At 39.0% G+C, this 17,918-nt stretch overlaps 1 protein-coding gene across 1 annotated transcript in view; it reads left to right on the forward strand.

Moving 5' to 3' along the window:
• The window catches only part of CFAP95 (cilia and flagella associated protein 95), a 71,597-nt gene that overhangs the window by 5,131 nt on the left and 48,548 nt on the right, over positions 1–17,918 (forward strand). The window contains exon 2 of the mRNA XM_021694363.1: positions 16,981–17,089. Coding sequence (XP_021550038.1) covers positions 16,981–17,089 — 109 coding nt within the window. The remainder of the gene's footprint in view (positions 1–16,980; positions 17,090–17,918) is intronic.

Genomic DNA, 17,918 nt, shown 5'->3' on the forward strand with positions numbered 1-17,918 from the left:
TGTGTGTGTGTGTGTGTGTGTGTGTGTGTGTGTGTGTGTGTGTGTGACTGACGTTGTATGTTATTTTGGCGGTGGGGAGTGAGGCCACCAGATTATGTGTGGGTCCTTGTTCTTGCTCACGTCATCCTTTGTCCAACTTCTGGGCCTTCACCCTGAATTGGTGACCAATCCACTTTGTTGAGGACCCGGTGTCTCTGCTTACAGACTTAGTTCCATTTTGGCTCTTACTGTCACTACAGATCCCCATGTCATGCTTATCCTCCCCATGCCCCTGACTTAGGCTGGTCACCCCTGTGGTAGGGGCACCTCCTCCCTCAACACAGCAGCCCTGCAGCGGCACTCTGACAGCTTCTGTCAAATACCCTGTGGAGAGGGTGTGTGCATGCGGGGGTGTGCCCAGGAGAGTTTACTGCGTTGGCCTGACAATTACTCAAAGCCTTTTCTTCCACTTTCTAAAGTGATCTGCTTTAAAAGATAAATTGTAGGGCGCCTGGGTGGCTCAGTCGGTTAAGCGGCTGCCTTCGGCTCAGGTCATGATCCTGGAGTCCCGGGATCGAGTCCCGCATCGGGCTCCCTGCTCAGCAGGGAGTCTGCCTCTCCCTCTGACCCTCTTCCCTCTCGTGCTCTCTGTCTCTCATTCTCTCTCTCTCAAATAAATAAATAAAATCTTAAATAAAATAAAATAAAATAAAATTTAAAAAAATAAAAAATAGGGCGCCTGGGTGGCTCAGTCGGTTAAGCGACTGCCTTCGGCTCAGGTCATGATCCTGGAGTCCCGGGATCGAGTCCCGCATCAGGCTCCCTGCTCGGCGGGGAGTCTGCTTCTCCCTCTGACCCTCCTCCCTCTCATGCTGTCTCTCATTCTCGCTCTCAAATAAATAAAATCTTTAAAAAAAAATAAAATAAAATAAAAGATAAATTGTAAGGTCACCTTATCTGAGCTCTTTGGGAGCTTCTGAGTCTTGTTAATAGCAGCTTAAGAAATTTTGTGCTTTTATTTCTCCACAATGACTTTGAAGAAAAATATCTCACTTAGGACTCAAAAATTCCATTTTGTTAGTCAGAAGTTAATCAGCCATGCTTTATTTTCCTTCACATTCCTGTCAAAACAATCCTAAATCTTCCCGAGATAAATGTGGATGCCTCTGATTTATTAAAGCAAAGGTTATTCTACAGAATTAAGCAAAGAAAAGTGAAAAGATGAATATTTGAAAATACAGTCTCATTATAGGTAAAAACAAAACAAAACAAAAACCAGGATGTAATGAATTCCTTTGTTAAAGGTATATGTTGATATGCATTGAAAAGAGATTGAAAGGACATTCAGCATAACACAAAATACTTATTACTGGATGGTAGGTAGAATGTGGATTATTTGTCTTTTTCTTTTTTCCTCTTTGCCACTTCTACATTTTCCATAATGCACATGTATTATCTTCATAATAGGAATAAAGTAAAATTACCTTAAAAATTTGATATCATTTGCTACAGCTTTTCCCCTGAAGCAAACATTCTCTAAATGATCAGAATGTAGACACAGTGCTTCATCTCTTTTAGAGTCTGAGTCACTCTTCATGGTTTATTATGAGTCTTTTTAAAATATCTTTTTAATTGCTAGTTTTATGTTGAGTAAAAAGGATGATGTTATTCACATTCATTCGGATTAACCACCCTTTCATTCTTGTCTCTGTTCTATAATGGTAGATCCTACGCCACAGTTATTTTTAATCTAGTCCTACATTCTCATTCCTCAACATACGCACATACCCACAAATGACTTTGAATGTAGTAGTTTTGGGGGGGAAGCACCTTATTTTCTATTTTTAAGATGAAATCCAGGGCACACTGCATCCTTTTGCCCTGACTGAATTTTTCTTTCAATGCTATTCTCTTTTATGAAATTTCAATCAAATTCTCTTCCTGAAAACTGGGGGTTATAGAATTCTTGTGCCTTGACCTTTATGTGAGGTTTTGCTTAACTTAACTGGTGGCCAAAATAAAACATCTTGCAAGTTTTGCTTGCAAGATGAACCCTTGTAAGGTAGAATGTTACGGGACAGGCATTTCCACATGTGCATGCACTTGGATTAGGAAAGGCCATTGCTGTGTACAAGTGCCTCTGGCTGAGCCTACCCTATACTTACTCTTGGGACTATCCCCCACCTTACTCTTGGGACTATCTCCCACCCATAGGGGCCACCAAAGACCACTCCGCAGGATAGGTAAGCGTGTGGGGCATGAGGGAGGAGGTAAGAACAACGTGGGGCCTAGTGACATTTTGATAAGGTGAGGTTCAATCTATGGATGCTGTGATACCCAGGCTTAGGGCTCAAGGTTTTGTTGTTGTTGTTTTTAGGTAAGCTCTACACCCAGCGTGGAAGTCAACACAGGGCTTGAACTCACGACGCTGAGATCGAGACCTGAGCTAAGATGAAGAGTCGGACACTTAACCGACTGAGCCACCCAGGCGCCGTGGGCTCAAGTTTTTAAATAGCACTAGAGCTAGTATTATTAAACTACTCCGAGTTGGCCAGGAAAGCCACCTATTGGTACTCTTTTCTGTGTGAGGTGGTCAGATTTCTTTTGATTACAAGTGACAGATACTCAGCTTGAGCCTAAGGAAACAAGAGGAGAATGAATCAGCGCATTAGATTCATGGAAGGGTTGATTGCCAGATAAGAAGGAAGACAAGAGTGCGGCTCCACCTTAGGAACAACTGGAATAAAAGATGCAAATGCAAACAGGTCTCTAATTTCTCCTCTCTCCTCCTCTTTGTGTGTTTGCTTCATCTTATCATTGAAAACTACAGAAAACATGGCTGCTGCAGTTCTGGAATTTTTATCTATATTTTTATCCTACAAAAAAAAAAAAGGTTGGTTTTAAGGTATTTTCAGTTCTGCATACAAAAATTTCAGGTTAGATGTGCATCCTTGGGCCAAGTATCTATTTGGGGTCATCCAAATAGGCAGGGTTAGGTGGAAATATGTCAGCTCTCCAATAACCATGGGATAAGATGGATATACCCAGGAGAAAGGAGTGCTGAGCTCAAAATCCTATAGATATCTACTATATCCCATTCTATCCTAGAGATTTCTACACTATCTGCTATATCCTATAGATAGCTACTATAGTAGAGAATGAATTCCATGTTCCAAACACCCAATTTTATAGCAAAAGTTTAGAATATACACATTAATATATTAGGGATTTCCTACATTGGCTCTTACTTTGACTTTAAACTTTCACCACCCCACCCAACCAGCACCTACACAATGCACTTTTAAAAAAATTGATTTTAGGTATAATGGACAGAAAACAGAAATCTTGTGTAGACATTAGAGAAATATATTTTTACAATGCTTTAAAAAGTTCTGAGTAGATTTGAATATTGTATTACTGTTTTTGCTAGACACTAATCTTTTACTACTGTTTCCCTGATTTCATTTTGAAATACAATTACATTTTAATTGTTAGGAGTCACACAGTGTTTTTTCTTTATTTTAACTTAACTAAGTTTTGATGCATTAACCATTACTTGGCAGAGATTTATATATGTTTCTTTGGTAAGATGTTAGATCCCTAATCAGATTGTTCTAGGTTCAATCAAATGGAAGAGTTAACATAATATTATTTATTTATTGCAAAGAATTTAGCTTTCTTTCATAGAAAGTGGTAGGAAGAAGGGGCGCCTACGTGGCTCAGTCGGTTGGGTGTCGCCTTTGGCTTTGGTCATGATCCCGGGGTCCTGAGATGGAGCCCCATGTTGTCAGGCTCCCTGCTCAGCGAGGAGCCTGCTTCTCCCTCTCCTTCTGCTGCTCCCCCTGCTTGTGCTCTCGCTCTCTATCTCTGTCAAATGAATAAATAAAATCTTTAAAAAAATAAAAATAAAAATAAAATAAAATAAAGTGGTAGAAAGAATATTTTGGGATTAAAATGTATGAATGGCTTGTCAGAATTTTTTTTTTTTAAAGATTTTATTTATTTGACAGAGACAGACACAGCAAGAGAGGGGACACAAGCAAGGGGAGTGAGAGTGGGAGAAGCAGGCTTCCCGCGGAGCAGGGAGCCCGACGCGGGGCTTGATCCCAGGACCCTGGGATCATGACCTGAGCCGAAGGCAGACGCTTAACGACTGAGCCACCCAGGCGCCCTTGTCAGAATTTTTTAAACACTTGGAAAAATACTGAGATGCTCAAGCAGGAGCCAGAAGCATTAAATCAGCTTTTGAAAAAAAAAAATCACTTAAAAATATTTTTATTTCTAAATAGCTCTTTTTTTGAATAGCATTTGTTTGAAAAAATATATTTATTATTAAACCACTGCTATGTTGCAGGCACTCTGCTGAGTCTGGGATTTGACAGTGAGGTCAAGATTACTGTGAGACAGGAGTAGGGAAGACTGACCAGGCAAATACTATGCACTGTGCATACTAGGATCAGGGTAAGCAGGATGCTCTGGGAACATCCAAGAGGAGCACTTAGGCCTACTGGACCAGGACAGGTTCTCTAGAGGAGACTGTTCTAGCTCCTAGGGTTCACGTGGAGAACTAAAGATGGCACATTAGTTAATTGTCAACCGAAAGCATTACTACCCCTTCCACTGGAGTGTTTGGTAATAGGTGTGGGCATTTTTAATTGCATAATTACCAGTCTCTAGTGATGTCAAGTGTATGATTACAAGATTTGTGACTTATAGTTCTAGGGAGGGTCACAGCATCTTAATAGCATTTAATCATCTGTATATATGATGCCTAAGTTACATATCCATAACTCTATGGCCAGGTGGGTGGGGACAACAGAGCTAATATATATCTAAGGCCAACACACTCAGGTTAGCTAATTGACATATGGTCATTGATAGCAAGGGTGTGAATAGCAAACCTCCTAATAGATCGTCACAGAAAAGGATTTCTCTACTCCTTACTGCATAATAATCCTGAGCTTTCAGAGCTTAGTGGAATCTGCTCTCATTGTAGGGGTGCATATCGACAAAGCAACCAAAATTTCATTGAAGGCAGTTTTCTACAGGTTAACATATTGTGGCCTTCCTTCTAGACTTTGAAAGAAGTATGTGTATTGTGTGATTTAGTAGAGAAATCTAGTCTGGATAGATTGCATTTTTTTTTAGTTATGTTATTTTGTATGTTAAACCGTCCTTTTTTTTTAAAGATTTATTTATATGAGAGAGAGAGTGAGGGGAGGGGCAGAGGGAGAGGGAGAAAGAGAATCTCAAGCTAACTCCCCGCTGAGCACGGAGCCTGACATGAGGCTCGATCTCGCGACCCTGAGATCATGAGCCAAAATCAAGAGTCGTCGCTTAACTGACTGAGCCACTTAGGTTCCCCTGTATGTTAAATAATCTTACAATAAATATAATAATTTGGAAAAGCTGCCTGTGATTGTTGTACACTTATGTCGAAATGAGTGTAGTGAATGTAATGTGTTCCACTACAGGTCTTATCGACCCTATCAATGCCTTTTACCTCTGACATCTGAGGAGATCAGGGCATGTCAAACATCCTGCTAGACATTAAGGTACAAATAAGAAATTTCCTTCCATAATAAAATCATCTGGGCATGGTACTGTTTGATGGGTAACTCTCTTTTTTCTTTGACATCTTTCTCTGTTTCTTCTTTGGGAATTGTCTATTAGACTTTCTGTCTCTACCGAGGACAATTTTGGTAAGTTACTTTTTGTACAAGGTTATGTGTGCCATCTAGCTTTCCAAATATATTTGCATAGAGTTATGGAAAGTAGTCTTTACTGCTTTTAAAATTTTTCTTCTATTTTGACGGTTATTCCTATTCTTAAGAACCTTATTAAGATACAACTCACATAGTATACATTATCATCCTTTTAAGGTGTATAATTCAATGGCTTTTAGTATATTGACCAAGTTGTACATCTGTCATGGGGCACCATGTGGCTCAGTCGGTTAAGCATCTGCCTTCAGCTCAGGTCATGATCCCAGGGTCCTGGAATCAGGCCCCATGTTGGGCTCCCTGCTCAGCAGGGAGCCTGCTTCTCCCTCTCTCCCCTGCTCGTGCTCTGTCTCTGGCTATCTCTCTCTCTCAAATAAATAAATAAAATCTTAAAAAAAAAAGTTGTACGTCTATCAACACAATTGATTTTAGAACATTTTAATTAACATAAGAAGAAATCCTGTTCCTTTTAGCTGTTACTCCTGAATCCCCTAAACCCTCAAGCCCTAGGAACCATTAACCTACTTTCTGTCTCTATAGATTTGCCTATTCTGGACATTTGATATGAATGGAATAAAATAATATATGGTCCTCTGTGACTGGCTTCTTTTACTTGGCATAATGTTTTCAAGTTTCACCCATGTTGTAGCAAGTTATCAATACTTCATTTCTTTTTATTGCCTAATAATATTCCACAGTGTGGATATTATAACCCTCTACTCTGTTTATATCTCCTGCCCTTTTTCTTGATTTTTTAGATGTGTTTATTTTGCTTACTTATTCATTTATTCTGTTTTCTAACTTATTTAATTCTGCATTTAACTATTTTATCTTGAATTATTATATCATTCTGAATTCTTTTGGCTTGCTTGTTCTTTTTTCTATGTTTTTGAATTAGATGTTTTACTTATTTTCATTGTTTCATTTTTATTTATATAAGTACTTAAAGCTTAGAATTTTTTTCTGGGTACTGCTATAGCTATATCTTATGGATTCCTGTAAGTGGTATTTCAATTTATTGGTATTTTTTAGAAATTCAACAATTTAAATTTGTATTGATCTTTGATCTTTGAAGTGTTTAAGTATGTTCAGATTGAAGAAGGATCTCTTTAAAAATGTGTTATAAATTTTTAGTTTTATTGAATTGTCATTTATATCTTTCAAACATATTAAAATATTTTTTCTTAATTTTTATAAAAGTTCCATGTGCACTTTAAGTTGTATTTAGGCAGGTCACCAAATATTGGCTTCACACTCCATGTGCAGACTATGTTCACCTATTTATCCAAGGATAATGACCCAAATTCTATCTAGTCACAGGTCAAAATTTCAAGATCTCCACATGTTATGCTATTGTCTCTCTACTAAGTCTAGCTGTAGACTAGCTGTAACTCTATGTGATTCAGAAAACCATAAAGGAAAAGGACAAATTTTCTGTTCCCAATGTACAATGGTGGGACAGGGACAAGATAACTGTAATAAGCACCCTTGCTCAGAAATAAGGATGGAAGGGACAGACTGTCATTTGTCTACATTCTTAAATCCTGTGCAGTACACAGAGCCCTAAGCTGGTGTCAGGAATGTTCTTTTTTTTTTTTTTTAAAAGATTTTATTTATTTGAGAAAGAGAGAGCACAAGCAGGGGGAGCAGCAGAGGGAGAGGAAGAAACAGACTCCTCACCCAGCAGGAAGCCGGACATGGGGCTCGATCCCAGGGCCCTGGGATCATTACCTGAGCCAAAGGCAGATGCCTAACCGACTGAGCCACCCAGGCGCCCCAAGAATGTTTGTTAGACCCGCATTCTGAAGCAGCTTCCCTTTCCCATTGTTCTCTTTGTCCTTGGCTCTGCCCTGTGTGTGGTCTTTTCTATTATTCTTGACCACATCTGCAATGGATGTTATAGACTATGCCCTCCTGTGAACTGTTCGACTCTCTCAGTTCATTTCCTAGTTCCAAAAGTTTGGGGGCCAAAGAATATTTTTTTAAAAGATTTATTTATTTTAAAGAGAGAGCGCACGCTTGGGGGAGAGGGAGGAGCAGAAGGAGAGGAGAGAATCTAAAGCAGGCTCCCTGCTGCATGCGGAGCTCGAAGTTGGGCGGGGGGGGGGCTCTATCCCACAACCCATGAGATCATGACCTGAACCAAACCAAGAGTCGGATGCTTAACCGACTGAGCCACTCAGGAGCCTCCCAAAGAATATTTTAAATATTGAACAGTTAAAGGATTTTAAATTCAGACTCCTGGCTAACTTGGAAGAACAGTTTTTAAGAACTTCATAAGCTTATTTGTTTGAATTCAGTCAATTCCAACTGGTAATAACCTCACTGTTAATTCTTTCTAGACAAAGTTCTGCTTTATTTCTTTACTTTTTCTCCTATAATAAATACCTTGAATATCACTTTGAGACTGCTGTAGTTACAGAAATCAGAAACCCTGGGAATTTCTGTTTGACTATCTCCTTAGGCAGATGTTTGCTTGAATGCAGCTTAATTCACTGGGAGCTTCTAACAATGGGATGAACTTTGCTACAAGGCTCAGCTTTGATAGAACTTTGTCTCAAAAAGATCTGAGTTTTCTCTCGTACTGTTTGAGATCTAAAAGTTGCTCGATCTTCTAACATTTCAGGTCCCAAATTTTAGGACTCTCATTTCTCTTTACCTTCTTGTAAACCAGCCAATTTACTGAATTTATCTCTCTCTGTTTTATAAATACATTGGCAAAAAACAATCGCAGTTCACACACGGAAGTCATGAGCTTTCTCAATCTCTTTCTCGGTCTTACCAGGTACATGAGTTGACTCTTTGCCTACTGTGGTCATGAAATGTTTTACCTTTCCAGCCTGCAATATCAGCTTTCTATTGTCTTTGCCTGGCCATATACTTTAGATTTTTGTTACAGTAGCACCCACCCCACTTCTGGTACTGATTTCTGCGTTAGAATAGGCTAAACTTAATCTGTGATAACAGTCCCCCAGATCTCAGGGGATTAATACATAAAGGTTTATTTCCTGCTCACACAAAATCATCTGTAAGTTTTTGGTGGAGAGGGGGCACTCTTCCACATAGATACTCTGGGATTCAGGCTGATTCAGGCTCTATGCTCTAGAAAGTCATTGACTGCTCTGGCAGGGGAAGAAAGAATTGAGAATTGGACAAAAGCTTTCACTGTCACAGAAAGGACACATCTTATTTCTGCTCATTTTTATTTTGTTATCCAGAACTAGTCAAATGGGGCGCCTGGGTGGCTCAGTCGTTAAGCGTCTGCCTTTGGCTCAGGTCGTGATCCCAGTGTCCTGGGATCCAGTCCCGCATTGGGCTCCCTGCTCTGCGGGAAGCCTGCTTCTCACTCTCCCACTCCCCCTGCTTGTGTTCCCTCTTTCCCTCTCTCGCTGTGTCTGTCTCTGTCAAATAAATAAATAAAATCTTAAAAAAAAAAAAAAAAAAGAACTAGTCAAATGGCCCCACTAACTGCAAGAGAGCTGGGAATTTAAATCTCTTGTATTCCCAGGAAAGAAGGAGAAATTATATTGGTGAGCACAATGTCTATCACATATGGAAGACTTTCTTATAAAGCTCACTCCTACGTGGATTCTAGGGCTAGATTTTTGTTCTTCTAGCCCTGAAGTCATTGTCCATGTGCAGTGTTGGCAAACACCTTGAAGGCATCAGCAGATTGGGTATTTTGAAATTCTACTTAACCCTTTGGTTACAGACTTTCATCCAAAAATTGACCTGGAAATTCCCCCACTGGATTTTCAGCTCTTAAATACTTTTAATGTGTTAGGATTTAAAAATGTATTTTATCTAGCATTTCCCATTGTTTTCAGTTAATTTATTTGCATAACCTTGGAAATATAATTTGGCTGTCACTTCAAGAGTTCCCACCTCTGACCAATCTCATTAGTGAGATTTCTCCCTACAGCCTATTATCTTCACTTCTTCCACCTGTCTCTGACAAATTCTTTGGTTCCCTTTGTCTTTGAATGGATCTTGGCTGCTTATGGGAGCCCTTGCACACGGTGTGGTCTGGGAATTATAACTTCTGACTTTGCCAAAAATTTAGTTTTCTTTTAATTTTTCCATTTCCTTTGTTACTTTTGAATGATTTCTAGGAAGACATGGGGAAAATGCTCATTTCTATAACTATGTTCATAATGGAAGAATATTTAAACTTTAGATTCTATTTATGAAGAACAGTTTGTTCATTTGTTTCTAATGTGAATGAAATGAATTGCTTTGAAACCAAAGAACCTTATAATACCTAGTCAATATGACTTGCTCATGGGTTCACAGAAGTGTACATTAAAATGGGCCTTAAACTCATATAATACAATCTTTTGATGTTATTCTAGAATAGTTAATTCAAATTGTTTAAACCAGTAATATTAAGACTAGGGAAGGAGCTCATACAAGTAATCAGGTGTTTGCTTTTTGTTTTGCAGGGGGACAAACTGGTCTTCGTGCCATTCATGAAAGATATACTATCAAGGTTTTCTGTGGACTACTGTAATTACTAATGTATAATACACTTAAAAAAAACTCTGTCTGTCTTCAGTCTTACTCTTCTACCTCCCAGAGTGTAGTCAGTATAAGTTGGCCAGTCAGTATAAGTTGATTCTGGAGGGGAAGATCAAAGGAACTCCGAGAAACATCCTAGGATTTTAAGATCATTGAGAACCAGTTGTTTAAACATGGAGTAACAGAATTTCCTGATCCTGCTTTGACCAGGACAGTCCTGGTTTTCACCACTCCCAGTATACTTAGTACCTCATTTCCCTCTAAAAGTGTTCCAGGTGGATTAATCAATTACAGTGTCACCCTGTCTAATACATGTCCCTTCAGCTGTTTTCAAAGTCATGTGTTTGGCAGTTACTTAGACTGACAACATTTATTTAACATTTAAACAGTTTAGACACAGGCTCCCACTACTATATTCTTTTTTGTTTCCTCCCAATATTCTCCGTAGGGCCTCCTGTTTCTGAAGATTTTCTATTAAGAAAATCCATAATAATGATGGGTCTTATTTACATGCCACTCAATATATGTCCAGTGAAGAAAATGACTTCACTTATCTGCCTTTGTCAAATGGTTTTCTTTTGAGTGCAGTTTAGGCTTCAAATTCTGTGGTTTCAGGTTATGGATGCTCAAATCACAAAAAGCTTGAGACATTGAAAACCAAAGTCCCTCTTCATAAGTTTGAAATGTCACCAGTTCTCCCAAGGACATAAAATTTTCTTTATGACTCTGCAAATACATCTAGAAGTCTTCATTTGTCAGTTTGATGAATATACCACTAAAATAACATTACCTTGGCATGTAAATCATTTTCCCATGAAATCTTTAAAGAGCATTGTCAAATGTTTTTTTGTAGCCTTTGATTCTCTTGGTTTTATGCTTCTGAGGTGTCAGGAAATAAAGCTGACTCTCTGGGGTAATTTTCTTTTAAAGTTCTAGATAGCAGATGTTTATAAAACCTAATAGAAAAGGTATCTTTCTCTTCTTATATGGGTTAGATTTATATCGGAAAATACAATAGCTGACAGAGTAGTTGTGAACTACATTAATAATTCTAAAATTTAAAATCAATATATTCTTCCATCTGGAGTCTTAACTAAACATTTTTAACATCTTTGAAATCCGCAAAGAAAATATGTCTCTTGTCAAGTAACTAGAAGCTAGAAGGGCTGGGATTTTCATTGTTCTCATGTCAGATATTGCTCAGATTCACACCCCCACTGCAATCGGTGTTATGCATATGTATGTTGAGAGCTTTCCCATTCAGCAAGTAGATTTATAATTCCTCTGGAGACAAGTCTTTGTTGCAAAGGACTAGCATCTCTATATGCATAATCACTCCTTCTTTATGTGTGCTTTTGCAGAGTGAGCTGGGATGCTTTTTATTTTTATGGACACATTTGAAAGCCTCTGCTTTCAACATTTATATTAAGGTGACAGTACCACAATGTAAGAACATTCAATCAATCAATGATTGAAGATTTAATGAGCATTTATAATGTGCTAGACTATGCTAGGCACTGAGATCACAAAGATGAATAAAGAGTAATTCCTGTATCTAAGCTACTCCTAGTCTAATGAGAAGGCAGATTCATTAATGCATAATTATAAAGAAAAAAATGTGAAAGGTGGAGCAGAGATAAAGGTTTTGTTCAAAACCCCCACTTTTTTTCCCCCATGTAGACGTGGGACTACGGAAAGTGAGTGTAAACTTTAGTGTAACTTGAGTGTCACTTGGTCCACGAGAATGCAACTCGGTCTCCTTTCCTGCAAGGAGAATCTGATGGCCTAACCCCACCCTGTCCTCCACTGGGAGCTGGACCACTCTGGTTTGGGGCAGCCTGAGGGGAGCTGCAGGTCCTTGCCTGAGAATGCTCTGAACTCGAATTTGTTTAGTTGTGCAACTCACTTTAGGATCGTATGTGTTTACTCAAGGGGGGCTTGCAGATCCAATTTGGAGTCATCCAACTCTTATGATAGGAAATCCAAGCTCCCAAAGGACCCCAGAAACAGACCCTGGTCTCTTGACAGGGCATTACTTGGGACTACATTAGGTCTGAAAAGATAGGAAGAACGGGATCTCAAGGGTTCAGGTGATTATATAGAGTTGGTGATGGGAAGTTACATACCGACTGCATATGTTGGGCATTTGTCCAGAATGGGACCTGCTCATGCTATCTGTAACCTACTAGATTGTATTGACCTTAATCCCCTCTGAAGCAGTCTAAGTGACATTTTTGAAAACAGGGTCATAGTTCCAAGCTCCTTTTCATACATTTGGCAGCTCTGATCCTGTCCTGTCAGTCCTTTCCCCATTCCCAATTCTATTCATATTCATACCATCTCTTCCACAATAGGGTATAGAATGCAAGCTTCATCTCTTATAGTTGAGGTTGTCTTACATAAAGATTTCTTATGTAGAGAAAGAGTCACAGCACTCAGCTCTGGCCTTGATGGAAGAAGGTCCTAAGCAGAAGCAAGGCTGCTTGTCAAGGAAGATTCTGGCACTGAAGGCAGGGAGCCCTGTGGACCCTTCTCCCAGCAAGAAGGTCAGCCAGTACCTGCATGCTTGACATGGAAGACATAGTTCTTCCTTCAGTCCGCAGCACGAAATACCTGTATTCAAGCATCTTTGACCTTGAACTGACTGCTGACCAGCTGCTGTCAAATTCATGTCTGGACAAATTAATATCTGCAGAAGCCAGTCAGTAGACTAGACCAGTACTGGTCAACAATGACCTTATTACTAATCCAAGGTGATAAGACTAACTGTGAAGACAATCTGGCAAGTTTTTTGTATAGCTAAATTTATTTGGTTTAAAGGACTCTGAGATTGTTTTTCCTTATCTTTGGTGTTAGAGGTCTTCCTATTAAAGGCAGTAGATGATTTTTCATTTTTAATGTTTCTGTCAAAACAAAAGTTGGCAATTTTATGTTGGTTCTACAAATTGGGGGGGGAATGTTTTGCTGCTCCATGAAACAGGTTTGAGAACCACTGATCTAAGAGTTTGGTATAACTGTTCCCTGGAGCTTTCTTAACCTTGACACTTTTGACATTTTGAGGCAGATATTTCTTTGTTATGGGTGGTGGGTTGTTCTGTGCATGGTAGGATGTTTAGCAACATCACTGGCCTCTACCCACTGGATACGAGTAACAACCCACCCCACCCTGATGCAACAACTAAAAATGTCTTCAGACATTGGCCAGTGTCTCAAGATGGGTTGGGGTGGATTTGGTGGGGGCTGTGCTCAAAATGTTTGAAAGTTACTGCTCCAGAGACATTGTAAATTTTATTTTATTATAATTTTTATTTTATTATTTTCTCATAATGAATTTCTCTTGCAATAAATGACAGGTTATGGCTGGTTGTATAGTGACCATTAATAAATGCAGGTAGCAAGGAGAACAAGGCTATATAAAGTATATATGTATTTATTTATATTTTACTTTATTATATATTATAATACCTTGATATATGTCTCATGAAGATGCTATAAGGTTTAATTGGCATTAACAAAGTATTGAAAAACACCCAACTAAAGCATATGGTAGATAGACATAGTATTAGTACACATAATAATAATTTGCATTTACATGTCACTTTTCACTTGAGACTCTCAATCCATTGATTCATTTGTTTCCTCAGTGTATGATTCTTGGTTCATCTCAGGGAAACTGAGGCACAAGCCAGTGTTCACCTGACATAATAAAATCAAGGAATTAATTAAGTCTGACATTTTCTTTATAATACCCTAATCACTTTTACTATATTTTTATACATACTAAACATGTATTTAGTATATAGTAAATATTTATTTTTTATATTTTATATTATATTTTATATACTTTATAATTTTTAAACATGTTTATTTCTCTTTGCTAGGCTCTTAGAAGTAGGGGCGAGTCTTCTTAGCTGTGTATTTCTCAGAGCCTGCAGACTGTGGGCACAACATTTGTGGGCAACTGGCAGGCACAAGGGGATGCCAATTGTATTAGCTCAGTTCTCCACAGAAAGTCTTTCATTATAGATTCATGTTTTCAGTGCTGGACTTTTAGTACCAAGACTGCTCTAAGTAAAGGAACATATCTGCATCTTTTGTAATAATCTAGTTATAATACAATTTAATTTATGGTACATTCTGACTTTCATGGACACTAATTATCTTTGCCTTCATGGGCTCCTTCCTCCATTAAAAAAAGTTAAAAATGATAGTTTATAACTACACTGCTATAAAGATGGATACAATCAAAGATGGATTATATTCTTTTTTTTGCTGATTAAAAAATAGTTAAAAGACACTCTCATGTTTTAAAACACTCTGTACCCTGGGCATTGTGCATGGTAGCTAGTGAAGAAATGAGCACCAGGATCACACATTCAAAGGTTGACTGTGCTTTTCCTCTTCATTCTTATGTTCCCAGGGAGATATTCTGGTTTTATTACCTCAGGGTGAAAGACCCAGCAGGCAACAAAAACACCAAATTCTTGGGTTTGGGGTTCAAAAACTTGGATCTTAGGATGACACCATAGATTTGGAAGAATAGATGAAGAGCTGGGCTATTCTGTCCCATGGTAGATGAAGAGTTCATGGACTGAAGATGGAGGGCACCAGAGAAGTTGAAAATGTGTGGATTTGTCTGGGACCCCAAATTGGAAAGGTTAAGGCTTTAGAAATTCTCAAGCAGGTGGGACCTATCACTGCCTAGCCCTCCATTCCTAGGGAAATGATTTTGGAGCTCTTGAACTGTGGGGCTTGTGTGTATCCCCCAAGCCCAGTGTGAGGGGGACATGAAATGTTCTTGAGGGGCCAGGCAAACAGCTCAGGGATGGCATCTGTTTTCCAGGAACTCTGGGTTCTTGGTGGCTCATGAAGGTTCTTGGTGGCTTAGATAATGGCACGCTTGTGGCAGAGTGCTAGTCTAAGCAAGAGTCTATGTGTCAGGACCAGAAGGGCATAGCAGAGATTTGCATGGATCCATAATGGAAGACCACAGGAGAATGAGGAGATTTCCACCGATGTCAGCAGGGAGAGATGATGACAACAAAGATGGATTCTTGGCATTGTGGCACCACAGAGGCCCTTGAGAGTAGGAAGAGATCCAGAATTGACCAAGATTAAGGTTTTTCCATCTTAGTGATATGAGCACTTAGAAAAGAAATTAAGTACAATTATGGAAAAAATAAAGTTGCAATTCATGTACACCAGAATTTTTTAAAGCTGGATTAGTATTCATTATACATAGGTGTTTATGATACTTTACAGTATTTGAAGGACCTTCTGCTTTTATTTTTTTCACTTTGCAAAAATCTTATTGGTCTTATTTCTGTCTTCATTTTATACATGTGGAAATGGAAACACAGAAAGGTTAAGTGAGTTGCCCAAAGTCACACAGCTAGGACTTGAGCAATGACTCAAACCCATGGCCCCGTTCACTCTACCATTACTGGTTCTTGATGTTGTTCAGTATTCCACCTAAGGACTAAAGTGAGACCTTCCTGTGAGGCTCTCGGAAAATGCTGATATGGTACCAAAATGCTTTTAGTGTTCTGCAATTTAATGCTCAGATGTGTGGAGGGTAGAGGGTTCACATGCCTGAGCTCTGCTGCTTCATCCTAGGCTCCCTTCCTATTGTGTTCTATGCAGTGTTCTGCTCTCATCTCAGAGGTGGAGAGGCAAGGGTGTACTTTGAATGCAGTGCAGGGTCCCAGCCCCCAAACAGTGGGATGAGGTGGAGGGTCAGGCCCTAAAGGGCCTCCTGACTTAGATTAGCATGCCCCATCCAGATGAGTGGATGCTGTTCTGCTTCCATGACCCTGTGCCCACATTGTAGAATTTTGTTTGTGTCTTTCACCAGAGTGTGAGCAATGAAGGCAAGGACTGCATCAGGCTTGGTCCCCATTGCATCCCCTGCCTGGCATGTAGTAGGTACTTAAAATATTGACTGAATGAATGGACAATTGGATGGATGGATGGATGGATGGATGAATTTTGGGCTACCTCAGTATCCCTTACACAATCCAGCCCTGTACCCCTCAATAGCAAGGCCCCTTCTGAGAGATGTTTGGGTTCAGTTTCATTTATCTTACCCAAGAAAGCTATGTAAAAATAGCTACTTCTGCTGCAGGCCGCTCCACCTCCTTCTTCCTCCCCTCCTCCCAAATCTCTCCTTTATTATTGTTTCTATCTACCCTTTTAGTCAAGGTATTTGGAATATTTTTCCCTCTTCCATCTACATGTTTTTTTCCAGCTTATGCTTAATTGTCAGCTTCCTTTAAACCCTCTTTAGAAACAGGAAGCACATGTTATAAATCCATATGAGCAGATACTTTGCTCTTTCTCATTTTGAAAAAAAACTTTTAATTAAAATTCATGGTAGAAAAAATTGCTAAAGTGGCAAGTTGCCTTTCTAATTTATTACCAGGTCTTATTTTAGAATTTACTTTTGGTAACTAATCTACATTATTAAATAAGGTTCACTTCTTTGGAGTCACTGAGTAATTGCTGTGTTGGATAAGTATTGTTCTTATGATATTATTAGTTTTATCACATGTGCTAAGTTGTTTTTAGGAAGTAGCCTCAGCGTTACTTGAAAAGAGATGGAAAATACTTTATATATCCCACATCCAGTGAATTTATAATTAAAACAATGTCACAAATGCCGTCAATATTCATTGGATAATTTTATTAAAAATTTTAAATGCAATACGTGATTTTAAAAAAAAAGCTAAACCCCTTAACAGATTCTAATTTATTTTTCAAGGCACCATGACAGAGAAGCCTATCCAAAAGATTATGATATAGAGGGTCCTGAAAACATAAAAAAACTGTGTAATTCAACATATTGGCGACTTGGAACTGATGAACCCCCAGTAAGTAGTTGCTGCTGATTTCTTTAGATCTTTAATCTTCTTCCTAGTGAAACATGGAAAAATAAAGGGAGGAGCTCTTTGTTGGTGCCACCCCTCCATGCTGTGTTGGGTACTTAGGCAGGTGACTCAGTCACCGGATGCTTCAATGATGTTACCTGTAAAATGTGCACATGTCATAAGGTTGTTGGAGAAATTAAATGAGATAAAGCAAATAAAGTGGTTGACTCAGTGCCTGGCACATAGCAAGTGCTCAAGATACCATCCGTGCTATTATGATGCTGTTGCTGTAGCCACAGCATTTTGTTCCATGACTCCTTTAATCTTCACAATAACCCTGTAACGTAGGTGGTATTATCTCTATTTTATAGAGGGAGAGAAACTCCTAGAGGTTAAGTGACTTAAAGTCCCCAGTTAGGGAGTTGAAGAGTGAGACTTTTAATTCATTTCTTTGATTTCAAGTCCTTGTATTTGTCATAAGGCAGTAGAGTTGTGAGTTATTAAAACACGCTGGTATTATTCTCCTAACTTTTGTATGACCCAGTTCCAAAAGGAATATTCATTGCACGAGTACTTCCTGTTTGAAGTGTCATGAGTGGGTTACTCCTTGGCTATTTAGGTGCCTGCCCAATTGGTGTAAGGCAGGAACTCACCTCTCCAGAGACCCCCAAATTTTATGTCCTACAGTGTCAAGAAATTTGGGCTAGTTGAAGACTCAGTTCGGCCTTATAGGATGACCTTGGGGCTGAAGAGCTGGTAATTTGACTAGAGCAGGTGCAAATGTGTTGAGAAGACTGGGTTTGTATCATACTCTGCCCCCAAAGGCAGGGCC

This window comes from Neomonachus schauinslandi, chromosome 13, assembly GCF_002201575.2.
Source record: "Neomonachus schauinslandi chromosome 13, ASM220157v2, whole genome shotgun sequence".
In the NCBI taxonomy this organism is placed as follows: domain Eukaryota; kingdom Metazoa; phylum Chordata; class Mammalia; order Carnivora; family Phocidae; genus Neomonachus; species Neomonachus schauinslandi.